This window comes from Haliaeetus albicilla, chromosome 5, assembly GCF_947461875.1.
Source record: "Haliaeetus albicilla chromosome 5, bHalAlb1.1, whole genome shotgun sequence".
NCBI lineage: Eukaryota > Metazoa > Chordata > Aves > Accipitriformes > Accipitridae > Haliaeetus > Haliaeetus albicilla.
This window is the reverse complement of record NC_091487.1, coordinates 50502245-50518963: the sequence shown is the minus strand read 5'-3', so window position 1 is coordinate 50518963 and position 16719 is coordinate 50502245. Positions and strand designations below refer to the sequence as shown.

The 16719-nt window shown below is 53.1% G+C and overlaps 1 protein-coding gene across 1 annotated transcript; it reads left to right on the top strand.

Moving 5' to 3' along the window:
• The first annotated feature begins 4016 nt into the window (after positions 1-4016).
• Positions 4017-16298, top strand: LOC138685547 (electroneutral sodium bicarbonate exchanger 1-like). The gene is made up of 20 exons (XM_069784718.1): positions 4017-4792; positions 5245-5380; positions 5596-5756; positions 6677-6862; positions 6971-7059; positions 7192-7349; positions 7729-7816; positions 8323-8469; positions 8642-8733; positions 9069-9243; positions 9380-9513; positions 10058-10303; positions 10412-10517; positions 11435-11596; positions 12315-12428; positions 12767-12928; positions 13555-13806; positions 14613-14681; positions 15226-15399; positions 15499-16298. Exons 1-20 carry the CDS (start codon positions 4675-4677, stop codon positions 15682-15684), a joined length of 2955 nt encoding a protein of 984 aa, XP_069640819.1. The 5' UTR covers positions 4017-4674; the 3' UTR covers positions 15685-16298.
• The last annotated feature ends 421 nt before the right edge of the window (positions 16299-16719 follow it).

Genomic DNA, 16719 nt, shown 5'->3' with positions numbered 1-16719 from the left:
TGCTCTCCGTGGCGTTCCCCCAGCACACGGTGCTGCAGCAAGGACAAGGCAGTCAGAGACAGACACAGCCTGTTGAGCAGAGCGTCCTGCACGCAGTGCTTCCGATAGAGCAGCTCAGGAGCAAGGAGGTGAGCTGGGTGTGCTGCCTCTCACAAAGAGCATTTTACATCGGCGACCTTCCCCGCTGGACCCTCTGCAGCCTCTCTTTTTCCCGGCGTTGTAGGTGTTAGGTTGTGTGGTTAAAGGTTCATCTCCACAAACACAGAGGAGGACAAAGGAGCAATGGCAGGCAGGGGAACCCCGGTGACCTAGGCAGAGGCAAGGGAGCACCCTGCTGTGGCTTTTGCCAGGGCTGTCGCAGGAGAGGGGTCGCCCACATTGCCTGGGTATGAGGCTCACCAGACAAGTATTGACTCTCCCTTGCTCAGCTCACAGACTGACGGGGGGAATGCGCTTCTGTGGCCATGCCCTGGGTCTGAAGCCCGGCCGTAGACAAAAAACTGGCTCAAACTGTGAAGGTTACCAGGCAAGACGTGACGGGGTGCACGTGTGTGGCAAGGTCTGTGCGTGTGAATGTCTGAAACTGAATTCTGAGCTGTCAAGCAGAAGCCTGCTTCTTGCTACACGCAGCCAGCGTGTCCCGAATCCTACAGTTACTAAAGAGCTAGGAGCCAGAAGCCTTAATTCGGAGGCTGATCAGGCATCGTACTGCTCACATAGACAACTTAGATTGGGAAAACGGGGGGCGTGGGGTTCCAGAAAGAAGAGGTGGTGGCAAAAAGAAGGGTTCCCAGAAAGAAGAAGGGATCTTGAAGAGAAGAAAGGGACCCAGGAAGGAAAAGGTGAAGATCCTGGCTGGAGGAAGTATCCTGGAAGTGGCGGAAGATCTTGGAGACCAGAGAGCCGCGTGGAGACAAGTGCCAGGGGATGCCCAGGGACCTTGACCAGCACCCTGCGAAACTGGTAACGGCGAGCAGCTGCACAGCAGGAACCAAGGTGACGTTCTGCCTGACCTTCCCGGGCCTGCAGTAGCCTCCCTGCTGGGATAGGGGAGTCGGATCAAGCAACTGCAGGATTCAATAGGAATGCATTGCACGAAGGTAAAGAGGACACGGCAGTGGATTGGAAATGCTGGTTGGTTTAATGGTAAAACTGGAATTCTTCTGTGAACTGTGCATTCCTTTTAATATGGACTTAATTTAAAATAGCTGCTTTGAAGTTGTTCTGACTTCACCTTAATCGACACCTGCAATCTTCATCATCTTATCTTCTCCAACAGCGAAACCACCCCCTGCCCCTCCCCACCCCCTGCAAAAAAAACCCCAAACCAACCCAGGAAAAGAAAGACTTCAAGGGCAAGCTAGGCAGCAAAGTTGTGTGAGATTGGTCAAGCTGCTCAAAGTTTGCAGAGAGATTGGAGCTTGCAATTCAGATGTACGTCGCTCAGCGTGGGGAGGGTAGTACGCACCTTTCACTGGAGTCAGAGGGAAGAACGGGGAGAAGGGAGCTGCAGCGTAAAGAGTAAAGGACACAACATTCTTAGGAAAACTCTCCTTTTTCTTTCCTTTTCCTTGCTCCTTTGCTTCCAGACCTCCGTGGTCGCAGTTTGTGCTGCCTCACCTCCAGCACAGCGTGCAGAATGAAGCGACTGTCACAGAATTCGTCCTCCTGGGGTTCTGCAGCACCCCAGCCCTGCAGCGCTGCCTCTTTGGCCTTTTCTCTGCCCTCTGCTCTGCCACTCTGATGGGAAACGCACTTGTCTTTCTGCTTATCTGCCTGGACTGCTGCCTCCACAGCCCCGTGTACTTCTTCCTCTGCCACCTCTCCATCGCGGACATCTGCTACGCCTCCAGCAATGTCCCCCGTATGCTAAGGAGCCTCCTTGGACAAGGCAGAGCCCTCTCCTGTGCTGGGTGTGGGGCACAGATCCATCTTTATTTAATCTTTGCACTTACAGCGTGCGTGCTGCTGGCCGTGATGTCTCATGTTCGCTACGTGGCAATCTGCCGTCCCCTGCGCTATGCCCTCATCGTGATCTGGAGGCTGCGCCTCACCCTTGCCACGGTTTTGTGGGCTTTGGCGTTCGTATTGGGCACGCTGCAAGCCTCTCTGGCTTTACACCTGCCTTTCTGTGGCCCCTGCGAGGTTGTCCACTTCTCCTGTGAAATTGTTGCTGTCTTAAAGCTGGCCTGCACTGCCGCTCCTGCCAATAAAGTCCTGATCTTTGCTGTCTGTGTGTGCTTCTTCCTCTTGCCTTTAGCCTTAATCCTGATTTCCTCCCTGGACACCCCGGCCACCGATCTGCGCATCCGCTCTGCGCCAGGATGGCACGAAACCTTGTCCACGTGTGGCTCCCACCCGACCGCGGCGGGTGTCTTTTATGGAAACGCCATCTTCATGTACGCGGGGCCCGGGAGCGGTAACTCCTCTGGGAGGGAGAAAGTTCTTTCCCTTTTCTGCAGTCTCGTCAGCCCCAGTTTGAACCCCGTCATTTACAGTCGGAGGAACAAGCAGGTGAAGGAAGCCTTGCTGAAGCTTCAGAGAAGGAAGAGGGTCTTTCATTCCGTCTAGCTGGCGCTCTCGGCTTTCACCTGTCTCCTGTCTTTCTGCTCTTTCTTCTTGAGCTCTTGGGGTATTTCTCATGGAATGTTAAGTGGTTAAAACGTAACACAAGACATGGTTATTCAAATGCATTTGTCTCTTGTTTCTCTGTGCAGTCTGATGAATATCATGACACAAAATGACTCATTGTTATTCCTTGTATTGCAGATAACTAATTCTCGTTCCTCAGATGCAGCCGTCCTAGACGAGTAGTATGTTTCACCGGAACTGTCGACGCAGGTGGAAAAAACAGTCTTCTCGGTTCTAGCTAGCAGTCGGGATAAACTACTGTGTAGCAGGGTTTTTTTCTGAATCTACCCATCGATCCAGTAAGATGTTCTTTTTCCCTACCGTATTTGTACCTCCCGTTATCCTCAGGATGCTAGAGCTTCAGCTCTACTGTTAGAAAGAAAAAGAGAGAAACCATGCTGCTGCTAATGGGCTTTGCTTCTCAGGAGGGCGAACGAGCCTGTGGAGGGTTTTCCTTCTGCGCACTTTTGAGCCTGACACCTCTCATGCAGGAAGTTTCTCTGTTCTGGAGAGTTTTTGCTGAAAGCAGAGCTGGCTTCTCCCCAGGCACTAAGTTTTCCAAGCGGGAAGGGTCTAGGGGTGCGTGGCTTTAAGTAGCTGCCTGGATCCGCATCATAGCTTGTGATTTCATAATGGTCCCTATTGTGTCTCTGGAGTTGGTGCACACTGGGTGCCACTTAGCTCCTCCCGTGAGGGCTACTCCATCAGTCCCTGGGGAATCGGGCCCCCTGACTGACCTGGAGGTTCAGTTGTCCCCAAAACCCAGTGACTGACGTGAGGATGAACCCAACTGGGGGTCACAAAATGACACTTCTGGAAGAGTTACAGGTAGCACGGCCGGGGCTCAAAAGTGCAGTTTTGTGGGTTGGGGTTATTTTTTCCAGTTTGGAAATCGCTTTTTTAGACAGGAACCTGAAGAACAAAGCAGGAGGTGGGTTTTTTTGGTCTGAAACAGTCATCCCTCTCCTGCTGTATGAAATACGTCCAGACTCGCATGGTATGCAGTACAGGTGATGTTATGGGCTGTTTTATTTGCGTATGGGAAGAAAAACCTCCTACAAGTCCGTGGTTTTAGGGCTGTGCCTGAAGGAGGAGGAGGCACGCAGAGGCGTGATGGCTCGTGGACTCGCGTGGACGCAGGGCTGGATGATGGCTGGGAGGACGTAAGGGAGCTCTCCACCCCCAGCCCCAACTTTTCCCTTCTTGTCGTTGCTAAACAGAGACATGACGAGGAGGCAGTGATCGACCGGGGAAGAAGGAGCAACGCTGTCAGTATTTGCTATGAGAAGGAGGAGTTGGAAGGTGAGTCTCTGCTGAGATCCTGGTAGAGGAGCCACCAGCCCAGCGCGTTTTCCCATTGCACAAAGTCTCTCCAGTGTGCCTTGTTGGGTGTCGCATCACGTGCAGCAAAACGTGCCGCGCTTCTCAATAAAGCAGCACAGTTATTGTCAGGTTTTTTACTATTACGGCTTTTTAAACGGAGGGAAAAAGGCCCCCGGGAGGCCACGGTGTGAGTTGTAGCCACGGGGCTCGATAATTGACGGCTTTTTTTCTCGCAGAGGCTGCTCCTGGCTTGGAGAGGTCAGGAGAATCATTTCAGGGCTGCAGACGCGGGGCTGTGATTTTCTTTTTTTGTTCTGGAGTTCATTACGATGGGACTGATTTGACCGTCTCTTGTCGCCTCGTGCCATACAGAGATTTTGACAATAATTAGCTTGTGTTGCTGCTTAATGAGCAAGTCTGAGTGTTGTCCAGCCGAAGCTGGAATTTGAGAAGAGGTCCGATACTTTCAGGGCACTTTTAGATGAGGCGGAGCCAACGCTTGTTGTTGCTGTGTTGTTGCAAAGCTCGAGTAAAATAGGCTTGCAAAAAAGGAGGTCCGGTGAAAATAAGATTAAGGGAAGGTGGTGTTGCTCCTGGGATTTAACCGTGGCTTAGCAAGGCACCGGCCACCTCAACCATTGCTGCAATGCCGAGAGTGCTGCAAAACACGCCGCTTTTTCGCTTTTCGCAGGCCACCGGACCCTGTACGTGGGCGCGTGGATGCCACTGGTTAGGCAGAGCCACCGGCATCACCGACGCCACAGCCAGAAGCATCGGGAAGGGGAACGGGAGAAGGACTCTGCCCCGACGGAGCAGGGCTACCACTGTAAGTCCCACCGCGGCATTCGCTAAACTCCTGGGGGCAACGTGGGCGCTGGGGCCTTCTGCGAGCAGGTCCCCGTGGCTAGTTTGAGTGAGTTGCTGTTCTTCCGAGGGAAAGTGGCCTTATTGAGCAACACCCTCTTTTTCCCAAGTTTTCTTTTTTTTGTTGGTTGGTTGGGGTTTTTTTTTTAATGCAGTTAAATGCCTAATGGGTGTAGGCTCGTCTTCCTTAGAGGGATCCTGGCTTTAAAAATGGCAATGTGGGGAAGGAAAGCAGCCCATCCTTATGCAGAGGTGGACTAGATGCTTCTCCTTCTCCATGGCTCTGTGCAAGCCCAGACAGACGCAGAGGAGAGGGGCCAGCCCAGTGTTTATGGCTGCACTGGTGCTGATGGCCACTTTGCACGTGAGCGTGATGAGCTGTGTTGAGGCGCGGTAACGGGATGGGTCTTTGCCTTCTGCCCCCAGGCTCCCCGTCCCAGCGGGTGCAGTTCATTCTCAGGACCAAGGAGGACGAGCAGCATGTCCCTCACCACTTGTTCTCCGAGCTGGATGAGATCTGTGTAAAAGAGGGCCGAGATGCCGAGTGGAAGGAAACGGCAAGGTAAATCCCTGCTGCTTGGCTGCGGTGGGAGAGGAGTCCCCGCACCGGCAGCGCCCGTGGGCTCTGCTTTCTCCCCTCCAGGACGCGAAGCTTTTGCAGCTGCAGGTGGCGGCACGAGGAGCCTTCTCCTCTTGCCACCCCGTGGCTCTGTCAAAGGGGTTGCAGAGCTGGGGCTGTTTTCTTGCAATGGGGCTGATCGCACCCGATGTCCACAGGTGGCTGAAGTTTGAGGAGGACGTGGAAGATGGCGGCGAGCGCTGGAGCAAGCCCTACGTTGGCACGCTGTCCTTGCACAGCCTCTCCGAGCTGAGGAGCTGCATCAGCAACGGGTCGGTGCTGCTGGACATTTGTGCCAACAGCATCGAAGAGATTGCAGGTACCGTGGGCACTGCATCCCTCCGGGAACGGCCGAGCTCAGCTCTTCACTCCCACATCAGACCCTGCCCTAATGGCACGTCCTTTTCCAGAAGTCCCACTGTGTTTTTCTCATGAGCTGTTTTTGGATGTAGACTGGGCGTGCAACAGTCGCACCGTTTTTTTCTTCCCATACGGGGTCCTTTTGAAAGCAGTTTGTGGGGCTGGAGAAGCCACTAGAGAATGTTCTGCAGCCAAAAAGGAGCGTGTGTCAGGGCTTAGCAGGCTGCTCTTAGAAATACGGAGTCCGCGTAAGAGCTGAACCTCCTTAAGGGAACGATTTCTTACAAGCTGTTTCCTCGCATTCTTTTTCTTACTTTTGCCTTAACATCCAGCATTGAAGAGTTTTAAGGCAGAGGTTATCTGGCGATGACCAAGCAGTGTATTCCTGTGGGGAAGATACTTGAAGTTAATTGCAAAAGCCGCTTTGGAGAAGTTATCTTTGGCTGGCGGCAGGTCTCCATTCAGCCCTTTCAAGGGCTGGAGAAGTCGGAGCCGTTCTTAGCACGTTTCTCCCTGGGCTCGGCAAATTGCACTCGATCAGCACGGGAAACTCTGGGAACGTCTGTGCTCTAGATTGCTTATAATTTGGGTAAACGTGTAGAGTCAGAAAGGCCAGGTCGGGCAAGAAAATTGCGTTATTTAGAATGGGCAATATTTATCTTAGCGGAATGATGAATAAGCACTTGGATGATGTTTCTTAGCAAAAGAAAATTCTCGTTTTCGCTGCAAAGGCTGAACATTGTTAAAAGGCCTTGCTGTGCAAGGCTGAGCCGGCATTAGGGTGCAGCCTGTGTGGCACAGCCTTCCCTGGGGGCTTTGGGGGTCGGGACTTGTTGGGGTTTCTGCTCTGACGGCTTCGTTTCCCTTTGCCATCCTCAGATATGATCCTGGCCCAGCAAGAACAGTCCACGGAGTTTGACGAGCACATGCGGGCGCAGGTTCGAGAAGTCCTTTTGAGGAAGCACCACCATCAGAACGAGAAGACAACCAACCTTCTCCCCGCTGTCTGCTCGTTTGCTGACGTGAGCAAGAGGCAGTCAGACCTGCACCTCCTCTACAAGCCAGGTGAGGGTTTCTGCAGGGCTGTGGCCCCATTAGACTTGTCCGGGCAAAGGAGAAGCGTCCCAGTTGCTCCTTGCCCATCTTTCTGAGTGTCTTTCTTCTTCCTACCAGCCCAAACAATCACCCCTTGTCCTTCTCCCACCGCTGCGGAAGCTAAAGATGGGGTGAACCCTGAGAGCAGAGCAATGGATTTAAGCAAGGTGAGACACTCGCAGCTTTCTTACGCCTTTAGGGCCGGCTTTGCTCTTGCAAACTTGGCTGCAGAGTGTGCTGCAGAGCGCTGTGGGCTTTGCTGTTGGGGTAATTGCCTGAAAATCGCTTGTCGTGCCCAGGCGGAGCTGCACTTCATGAAGAAAATTCCCACCGGGGCTGAAGCATCCAACGTGCTGGTAGGAGAGCTGGATTTCCTTCACCAGCCCATCGTGGCATTTGTCCGCCTGAGCCCGGCTGTCCTCCTCTCAGGCATGACAGAAGTTCCCATCCCAACAAGGTGCGAATGAGACGCGCAAATTTTTTTCCGTAAAAAAGACACCCAACCAAAGATCAAGTTGCAGGCATCAGTTTGGTGTCCCAAGGGAACAAGGCGAGTGGGAGGGGGAGCAAGCACGTTTCCCCCACCCACATCTCCTCGCCTTCGTTTCTCCATTCCCTGCTGTAGCTTTTAAACCCATCGGCCAATTGTAATGAAAGTTGGCCCCCAAATTAAATTTGCCGTCGGCTTGGAAGAATTTCAAATTCATCGCGGCGTCGCTGAGCCTACGTGTCCCGTCTTGAGCCACGCTCTGGGCTGGGAGCTGCCAGGGCTTTCCTTGGGTGCTCTCGGAGCAAGGACACCTTCTTCTCTCTCTCATTTTGTTTTTCCTGCCCAGGTTCCTGTTTGTTTTGCTTGGGCCAGAAGGAAAAGCCCATCAGTACCATGAGATCGGCAGGTCCATGGCCACTATCATGACGGATGAGGTGCGACAAGATGAGATAGCTCCGGGTCATTTTTGCCTTTCTTCAGCTCTCCCTGTCTCTGAAGTAGTGAGGAAGAGGATTTGCTGTCCCAGCTGCCCGCAGCTCTCCAAACAGCCCAGCCCTCTTTCTCACCCCAAAGCAAACACGCAGATTTGCATCACGCCACATCCTGGAGGCTGAAATCCCACCCGGGGTGCATCCTGCACCTCATCCTTCTCGCCGGGGTCCCCAGCACGCTGTCCCCAGTGGTGGCATTGCCAGGGCCAGTAAAACTTCTCTTGCTCTTTAAGCAGAAGGGTATGGTGTGCCATGGGGGACAGGGGCCTCGTGGGGGAGACGATTACAAATGCCATGATGCACAGATTTTTTCCTTTTGGGGGAATATTTCCTGCCCTTTCCAGCAGGAAATTTTGGGGAAAAAGCCTTGCGTTTAGGCAAGAGTTTATTGCACTGGTTAGGACATCCGAGCTGGGTTGTCCTCTCACCAGGTCGTCTTCTATTGGCAGGTTTTCCGTGACGTTGCCTATAAAGCCAAGAACGGGGCTGACCTGGTGGCTGGCATCGACGAGTTTCTGGATCAGGTCACGGTCTTGCCGCCAGGAGAGTGGGATCCATCGATCCGAATCGAGCCCCCGAAAAACGTCCCTTCGCAGGTGGGTGACGCGTCGGCGGGAGGCGCGAGGGGGACGGGCAGGACAGCTGGGGATGCTGTTCAGGGGCCCAAATTCACAAGGTCCTGCTCTGACACAGTCACAGAGCCAGACCAGAAGCAAAACGAGCCAGTGGTTGCAAGTCCATAGCTTTATCTTACTTCCATTTTAACAGGAAAAAAGGAAGACGCCAGGAGCTCTTGATGACGGTGCTTCTCACAGCACGCTGGAGAAACACTGTGGCCCTGAACTGCAGCGGACGGGAAGGTGGGAGCTTTAATAGTTTGGGTGTTTTTTTTCTGTTTGCCCCTCAAATCTGAGCATGCACCTTCCCTTCTAGCAGGTCTTTGGGGTTAGCTGGTTCAGTGAAGGGGCTCCACATGACCAGCTTGGTCCCCTGGGCTGGGCAGGGGGGAGATCTGGGCAGCTGGGCTCAGCCCCAGCCATCACCATTGCACGCAGGTTTCCTTGATTTGGGATGAAGGAGAGTGCTTCTTTTTAGCCACGGAAGTTGCTCTGTGCTTGTGATTGCCCTTCTGCAGCAAAGCAAAGTCAGCGTGTTCCTCCAAGAGAACAGACTCTCTTCTTTTTCCTTCCTGCAGGCTCTTTGGAGGTTTGACCCTGGACGTGAAGCGGAAAGCCCCGTGGTTCTGGAGCGACTTCCGGGATGGTCTGAGCCTGCAGTGCCTGGCGTCCTTCCTCTTCCTCTACTGTGCCTGCATGTCCCCTGTCATCACCTTCGGGGGACTGCTGGGGGAGGCGACCAATGGCCACATAGTGAGCACCTCTCTCTGTTGGGGGCCATGGGGGAGGATCAAACTCAGGCCAAAGTCCTTGCTGCAGTGAATGGGCTTTGGTTGTTGTTTCTCCCTAACGATTTATTTACTCACGGCTGCCTCTCTTCCCCGGACAGAGTGCCATGGAGTCGCTGCTGGGCGCGTCCATGGCCGGCGTAGTGTATTGCCTCTTTGCCGGCCAACCTCTCACCATCCTCGGCAGCACGGGACCCGTGCTCGTGTTCGAGAAGATCCTCTACAAATTCTGCAAGTAAGGCTGGCTGCCGCAGCTGGGTGCTGCGAGAGCCTTCAGAAGGGGGCAGTGATGGAGAAAAGATGCTTTTCTTTTCTTTTCTTTTTCTTAGGGGTAGTTGCTAGATTTTAGTGACAGTCCTTTTGTTGCGATGGCTTTGATGGGAGATAAACCACCCTTATATTGCCATAAGGTTTATTATTAAGCCCCAGCTTGCTGGCAGCAGGTGACTGGGTGCACACCCAGCTGGTTTCAGTGTTAGGGCGTCAGGGTGATGTGGGAGAACACCACCTGGCCCAAGAGGGACCTGACCTCGAGCAGCCTCCAAGGTGTTAACACAAGATCCTTGTTCAGCAGTGGTAACTAAGTAATTGGCCTCTCCTCCTGTGGGTCTACACCCTACACCACAGCCCCGAGGCTCTCTGTGGTAGTACATGGAAACGGCATTTCCCATCCGCAGCCTTGACACGCTCCAAAATTGCTCCCCGCTTTCCCCGAAGGCAGGCATGGCTCAGGGCCTCTTGCTGGCCTTTCCAGCCTTTGTTTCATTTTGCTTTCGCAGGGAGTACGCGCTCTCCTATCTGTCTCTGCGGGCGTGCATTGGGCTGTGGACCGCCTTCTTGTGCATAGTGCTGGTGGCCACCGACGCCAGCTGTTTGGTGTGCTACGTCACCCGCTTCACGGAAGAAGCCTTTGCCTCCCTCATCTGCATCATCTTCATCTACGAGGCTCTGGAGAAGCTGAGTCACCTGCGAGACACCTACCCTGTGCACATGCACAGCAAGCTGGACTTCCTCACCAGCTACTAGTGGGTTTTTTTTCCCCCTGAGAAAGATGCTGCCCCTTGGCAGGAGCTCCGGGCTGCACCTCCATCGCCTTTCCCTTACCCCCCCCGTCTTGGCTTCTCTCCTGCCAGCTGTAAGTGTGAGGCACCGACCCATCCCAGCAACGAAACGCTGCGTTTCTGGGCGAGCAACAAGATCAACGTGTCTGGCATAGCCTGGGAAAACCTCACGGTGACCGTAAGTGCCCCGAGCCACTGCTTCCTCGCGCCGCGGCCATGGGGTCCGGGGGCATTTGCATGGTGCAAAAGTCAGAGCCCTTCAGGGAATGATGGGCTTCAAACTGTGCTAGTGCTGCTCGGAAAAGTCCTTGCTTAGATCTAGCGTGTGCTTTGAACCTGCTTGGTCCTGGGGAGGAGAGTCCACCTTGTCCCAGTCTACCTGGTCCCCAGCATTGTGGGTAGCAAGTGTCCCCCTCAAGCCTGTTGCAGGACAGTACTTCTGACTGGGAGGAAGGTTAAGTAGTGGGTGGTTTGATTACTGTAGAAGTTGTAGGACTTAAGTTCATGCTTGAAAGGTAGTAATTGGCCTCCTTAATGGGTTCCTAGTAACTCCAGGCCTTGCTTTCTCATTCAGTGCTGTCTGTAGGTCCATGCATAAATGTCTGAGCAGCCTCTCAGGCTGTTGTTGCTGGAAGCAGAGCCCGGGCCTAGGGCGGCAGGCTCTTACGGTGGCCTTCATCCCCTCTTGGCCAGGTTCTGCGAGCCCTCCCCTGGGAAGGGACGATTTGTCTCTTCTCCTCCTTTCCTGCCATGGTTGTCTTTAGCCCTCCTTCCCTCTTGCCTCTCTCTCTATCCCCAAGAGTTTCCAGTGTTTCCTTCCCCTCTGGTGTCTTCTTTAGCCACGATTGCTCGAATGGCAGGCAGAGGATGTGCCGAGGGTGTGTGGTATGGCGTCCCCTCACGTCTCATTTCTCCGCTCTGTAGTTCGATGTGTCACTTGTTCAGCTGCTGCTGCTCATTAAATATAAATCTCCATTGGCAGGAGCAGTTACAGGGTCGTGGATCTTGGACCGAGGTCCTCAAAACCCCCTAGCTATGCGAGGTTTCCCTGCCGCACGTGCACTGCCTTTGTGTCCTGACGCTCTGTCTCTCCAGGAATGTCGGTATTTGCGTGGGGAGTTTCAAGGACCTGCCTGTGGACGCGACGGCCCCTACACGCCTGACGTGTTCCTCTGGTGCTGCATCCTCTTCTTCGCCACCTTTGCCCTGTCAGGCTTCTTGAAGAAGTTTAAAACCAGCCGCTACTTTCCAACCAGAGTAAGTAGAAGATGGTGGCCAGCATCCATCTCCACACTCGTTTCCCAAAATGGCTTTCCTGGAGCACTAAGCAGTATTTGCCCCGCCTTGGTCAAGCTGGGAAACGTTGGCCTTGCAGGCCAAGCTCTCCAAGAGCTTGGACGTCCCGCACTCATTTCCATGAGTGCAAAATCATCGTAGCATTTCCCACCTGCCTCGTGACCTGCCCCAGATTGAAGATTTTTTTTTTTTTTTTTTTTTTTTAATTTTTCCTCCTCAGGTAGTAGGAAGTCAGGTTTCCCAAAGTTTTGGGGGTTGGGGTTTTGGTTTTTTTTTCCTTACCTTCTGCGCATTATGTGCTCGAGCGGAAAGTAGATTCGAATGAGGAGCTTCCTTTTGAGGACTAAAGGATGCCTCAGTGCCTTGTTGCCATTGTAGCTGTGAGTGTAGCTGTAGTGGCAGACATCTGTTTTCTTATTTTTAATATTATTATTATTATTTTTAGGTTTTGACTTAAACCAACCCTTGTCCACCTAATTAAGCTTTTTTTATTGTCTGACACCAGATGTCACAGGGACAAACACAGCAACAGTATCTAAGCAAGGGATCAGGCTGCATGTGCTCAGAGGGGTGGTGGGATTTGGTTAACCAGCCTAACGTTGTGGATGTCTGCAACTCTGGCATCTCACGTTACGGCCCTGTTTGCCATGCCCCTTTCACCTCTGGTTTCTTGCCCCAGGTACGGTCCACAGTGAGCGACTTTGCTGTCTTCCTCACCATCGTCATCATGGTGCTCCTTGACTTTGTGGCTGGGATCCCATCGCCGAAGCTCCAGGTCCCCCATGCGTTCAAGGTACTGGGGTGTTTTGGCACGTGGGGGTGCCACAAGGTGATGCCGGGGCGGGGCAGGGCTGAGTCTGGAGGAGATGCTGGGGGTGTGAGCATCTCCTCTTCCACCTCCAAGTGCCTTGCTTCCTCCTGGAACCGAGAAGATGGCCCCAAAACTAGATACCTACAGGAGAAGTATCTAGAGGTGCTTGCAAAGAGGACACCGGCACTGCTGAAGCCCACGGGAGAGGGGGACGTGAAGCCAGGGCTGGGAGGTGCTCTGACACAGGGAGGGAGGGGAAAATGAAAGCCAGTGGAGTGCCTGGGCTGGGAGACGATGCTGACGTGTGGGCTTTGTTGCAGCCTACCAGAGACGACCGCGGGTGGTTCATCAACCCCATAGGACCCAACCCTTGGTGGACGGTGTTGGCTGCGCTCGTCCCAGCTCTGCTCTGCACCATCTTGATATTCATGGACCAGCAGATCAGTGCCGTTATTGTGAACAGGAAGGAGCACAAGCTGAAGGTAAGGGCCTGCGAGAGATGACGCCAGCCCCAGCCCCTTCTGGGCTGCAGGTCTGGGGAGAAGCTCTTATTCCCGATGCTTTCTGAAGGCATTGGTTTGGGACAAGGCCAGGCTGCGTGGCAGGATGCTCTCCTGGATTAACGATGATGCAGGGAGCAAGTGACAGGGCAGTTCAGATGAGCAACCTTTTGGAGGAGCAAATTAATCTTGGAGCAATATAGAAGCGCCTTTTTGTTTTAAAATGGCAGCAGCAGCAGGTGCGGGGAATGAATTGTTTTGATGCGCTGCCAGGGATAACTCAGAGTCACGCCTTCCTTGCAAGTGGTAGAATTTTCTTTGTGAGTGAAAAAAATGGTTTGGTGGTTTTGGGTTGTGGGGTGGTTTTTTTTTTTTTTTTGGAGAAGTATGTATCGCACAAGCTCCCCATATCCCTTGCATCTGAACTCCTGCCCGATTTTCATGCCAGGTGCGTGTGCAAAGCTTGCATACACCCTTACTTGTTTCCATTTCTTGTTTTAAATTCTGAAGAAGTTGACTTGTGCTCGAGCCGGGTTTGAGTCTGCCTTGCGACGTTCTCCTTGCTCTTGTGCTATGGGATGCTCTGTTTCTTGTTTTCCTGCCTGCAGAAAGGATGCGGGTACCACCTGGACCTTTTTGTGGTGGCCGTGATGCTCGGGGTGTGCTCTGTGATGGGGCTGCCCTGGTTTGTGGCTGCGACCGTCCTGTCCATCACCCACGTGAATAGCCTCAAAGTAGAGTCTGACTGCTCAGCTCCAGGAGAACAACCCAAGTTTCTGGGGATACGAGAGCAGAGAGTCACTGGCTTGCTGATCTTTGTGCTCATGGGCTGCTCCGTCTTCTTCACTTCCGTGTTAAAGGTGAGAGGAAAATGCAAACCACCCAACAACCGCGAGCTTGTTGGAGGTTACAGAAAACCAGTCCCCTCTCTGCAGGCCTGAGGAGTTAGTTGTGGAGCGGAGGAGGAGGAGGTGATCCCAACCCTTGGGGCTCGACCCACGGTGGGAACCAGCCTCGGTTAGGCTTTGCAGCCCTTCAGGCCCCCGTTTGGTGTGCTCGAGGCGAGCGAGCAACGCAACTGCTTGAATTTTCGGGTGTCTTTCAGGCCCGCCCATGTTTATGGGTTACAGTTGAGCATATTCAGACCAGCACATCTGCTCTCTTTCAAACAGGCAGCCCTTTACTGGCTGCAATTTGCTGCCCAAATGCCCCGGAGCAGCCATTCCCAGGAGCTAAACACACTGAGGTCATCCCCGTGGGCTTCCTTGCACGTTCCTCCCACAAAGTAATCTCGTCTCTAGGCTAAAAGGAGGCATGTGGCCTTTGCCTGTTGCCCCAAGAATAGGCAGAAGTGTTTTTCTGCTGCCACGGACTGCGGCATAGGGCAGCACGGGTGAAATTGCCTATTTTCCTCCAAGCTTTCTGGAAAACAGGATTATTCTGAGGAGAGGTAACTCCAAAGTTCAGCCTAAAGCAGAGCCTTAGCTCACTCGTGCGCACAAAATCTTTAATGGTTAAAATCTGACCCATCTCTAAGCCTGAATGGAAGCTGGAAAGCTTCAAGCAATTTTAGGCAGTGCCTGTGGAAGAGGGTGGTAATACTGAAAATGCAATATAGAAAAAGAAACGATTGCATTCTTTTTTTTTTTTCTTTCTCCCCCCCCAGTTTATACCAATGCCTGTGCTTTATGGCGTCTTTCTCTACATGGGTGTGTCGTCGCTCAGAGGAATTCAGGTACGGACTCTTTTACAGCGTGCAGCGTGTCGGCTCCCTGGTATTTTGTCTCCGTAGCAGCAGGGAAAAAAAGCAGTGGCATGGGAAAAACTTCTCGCAGAGCAAGCAATGAAAGTCTCTTGTGTAAGCAAAAGATTGGTGGAGGCACAGGAGGTATATAGGGCTGGGAGGACCAGGCAAGTTCAGCGCTCTCTGTTTCAGGGTTTAGGGCAGGTCAGTGTTTGGTTACGTGAAAGCGGGGGAATTCAGTGCAAAGGGAAGGCAGTTTCTACCACTGGTGGAAATCCTCGCTTGGGGGATTCAGTGGGCCGAGAAATGCTACTAATGGAATGGCATGGAATAGTTGCCGTTTGGTGGGCAGCTCTCGGGGGCAAGCCGGTTGATAGATGGAGCAAAGGGAAAATGGGTGCTGCTCCCAGGAGGAACGCGGTGGGATCCAGGATTTCTGACGGCAAGCGAGATGCTGCAAACTGCCTCCCCGTCTCGAGAGGGCCAGAACCTTGCTGCAGTCCCAAGGTGGCAACCTCTCCCTTTTGTTTTGCAGTTCTTTGATCGCTTGAAGCTGTTTTGGATGCCGGCGAAACACCAGCCGGATTTCATCTACCTGCGGCACGTGCCCTTGCGAAAGGTGCATTTGTTCACGGTGATCCAGCTGACCTGCCTCGTCCTGCTCTGGACCATCAAGGTGTCCCGTGCCGCCATCATCTTTCCCATGATGGTAAGAGCTGCCGCCGCTCGGCAGCGGGGTGTTTGCAGCGTTGGAGTGAGAGGTGGCATCGTCTCTGAGCTCACCGCATCTTCCCTCTTACTCGCGAAGGTTTTGGCTCTCGTCTTTGTCCGGAAAGCGATGGATTTCTGCTTCTCAAAGCGAGAGCTCAGCTTTCTGGATGACCTTATGCCAGAAAGGAAGAAGAAGTTGGACGATGCCAGAAATGAAGCTGGAGAAGAAGAAGAGGTAAGGCTTGCTGGGTCCTCGGGGCTGGACATCTCCGTCGGGCTGTGAGATTGCCTGTTTCTCTTTCAGCTTGTCTGGAAACGTTGGGGGAAGATCAGCACTCAATCGAAATAGATCCCAATAGGCTGGGTCCCACGTTGTAACCTTTGTTTCCTCAAGTAGCAGTGAGCTGAACACTTGAATACAGGTGTAATTTTTAAAACGAGTCGTTTTTCACAAAGGTCATTATCATTATGATGATTATTATTAGATGCTGCTGCTGCTGCTGGCAAGATTTGCTCATAATCGTGTTTTGAACACACAATCCCCCTGCCCCGAAATCTTTGGAGTGAACGGTTTCTCCCCTGCTGCACTAATACCTATAGCTGCCAAGGGGCAGAAGGGGAGGGCAGACTGCTAAGTTTGTGCTGGGCATTCAGCTTATCTCCACTTTGACCAAAGACAGAGAACGTGATTTGTCCCTTTTTTACATCAGGAGTCCAGGAGGGTGGTGGAAGCTGCTGCTGCTGCAAGTTCAGTTCAGCTGAACGTGGGGAAGACGAGCGACGTGGATATCCCAAAGCAAGGCAGTGACAGGTAAAGCCCCAGCAAGCGCCAGGACCCCCGGCAAGATTAGCTTGAAGGTGTTTGGCAGAGTTTTCTCCACTTGCCTCTTGGTGGGGCATTCCACAGAAACCAGCAGGCAGCTTGGTGGGAAAATCAAATTCGGGGGCAGGGCTGCAGGAGGTGATCGCAGGGCAAGCCACCCCAAGCAGAGCGGCTGCAGCACTCGCGTTTGACCCCCAAACCTTGCATCATCAGTGCCTTTACGGTAGCTGGAGATCCTCATACTTACACATGCGGAGTTGCAGGCGTGATCTGTACCAGCAGTGGCTTAGGAACCCGGACCGGGGCTAGACCCCAGCGAGAGCCTTTGCACAGAGCTGTTGCTCTGCGGCTCCCCGGCTTGCCTCCCAAAACTCCTCATCCAGCAAAACCTCCCACACTTATGCGGAGCTTTGATTCTCGGGGCTCCGCTGTTCCTCTTGCTGATGCTAATGCCCTTGGTGGCATCAGTTCCCATAATCACGGATTGCTATGTGA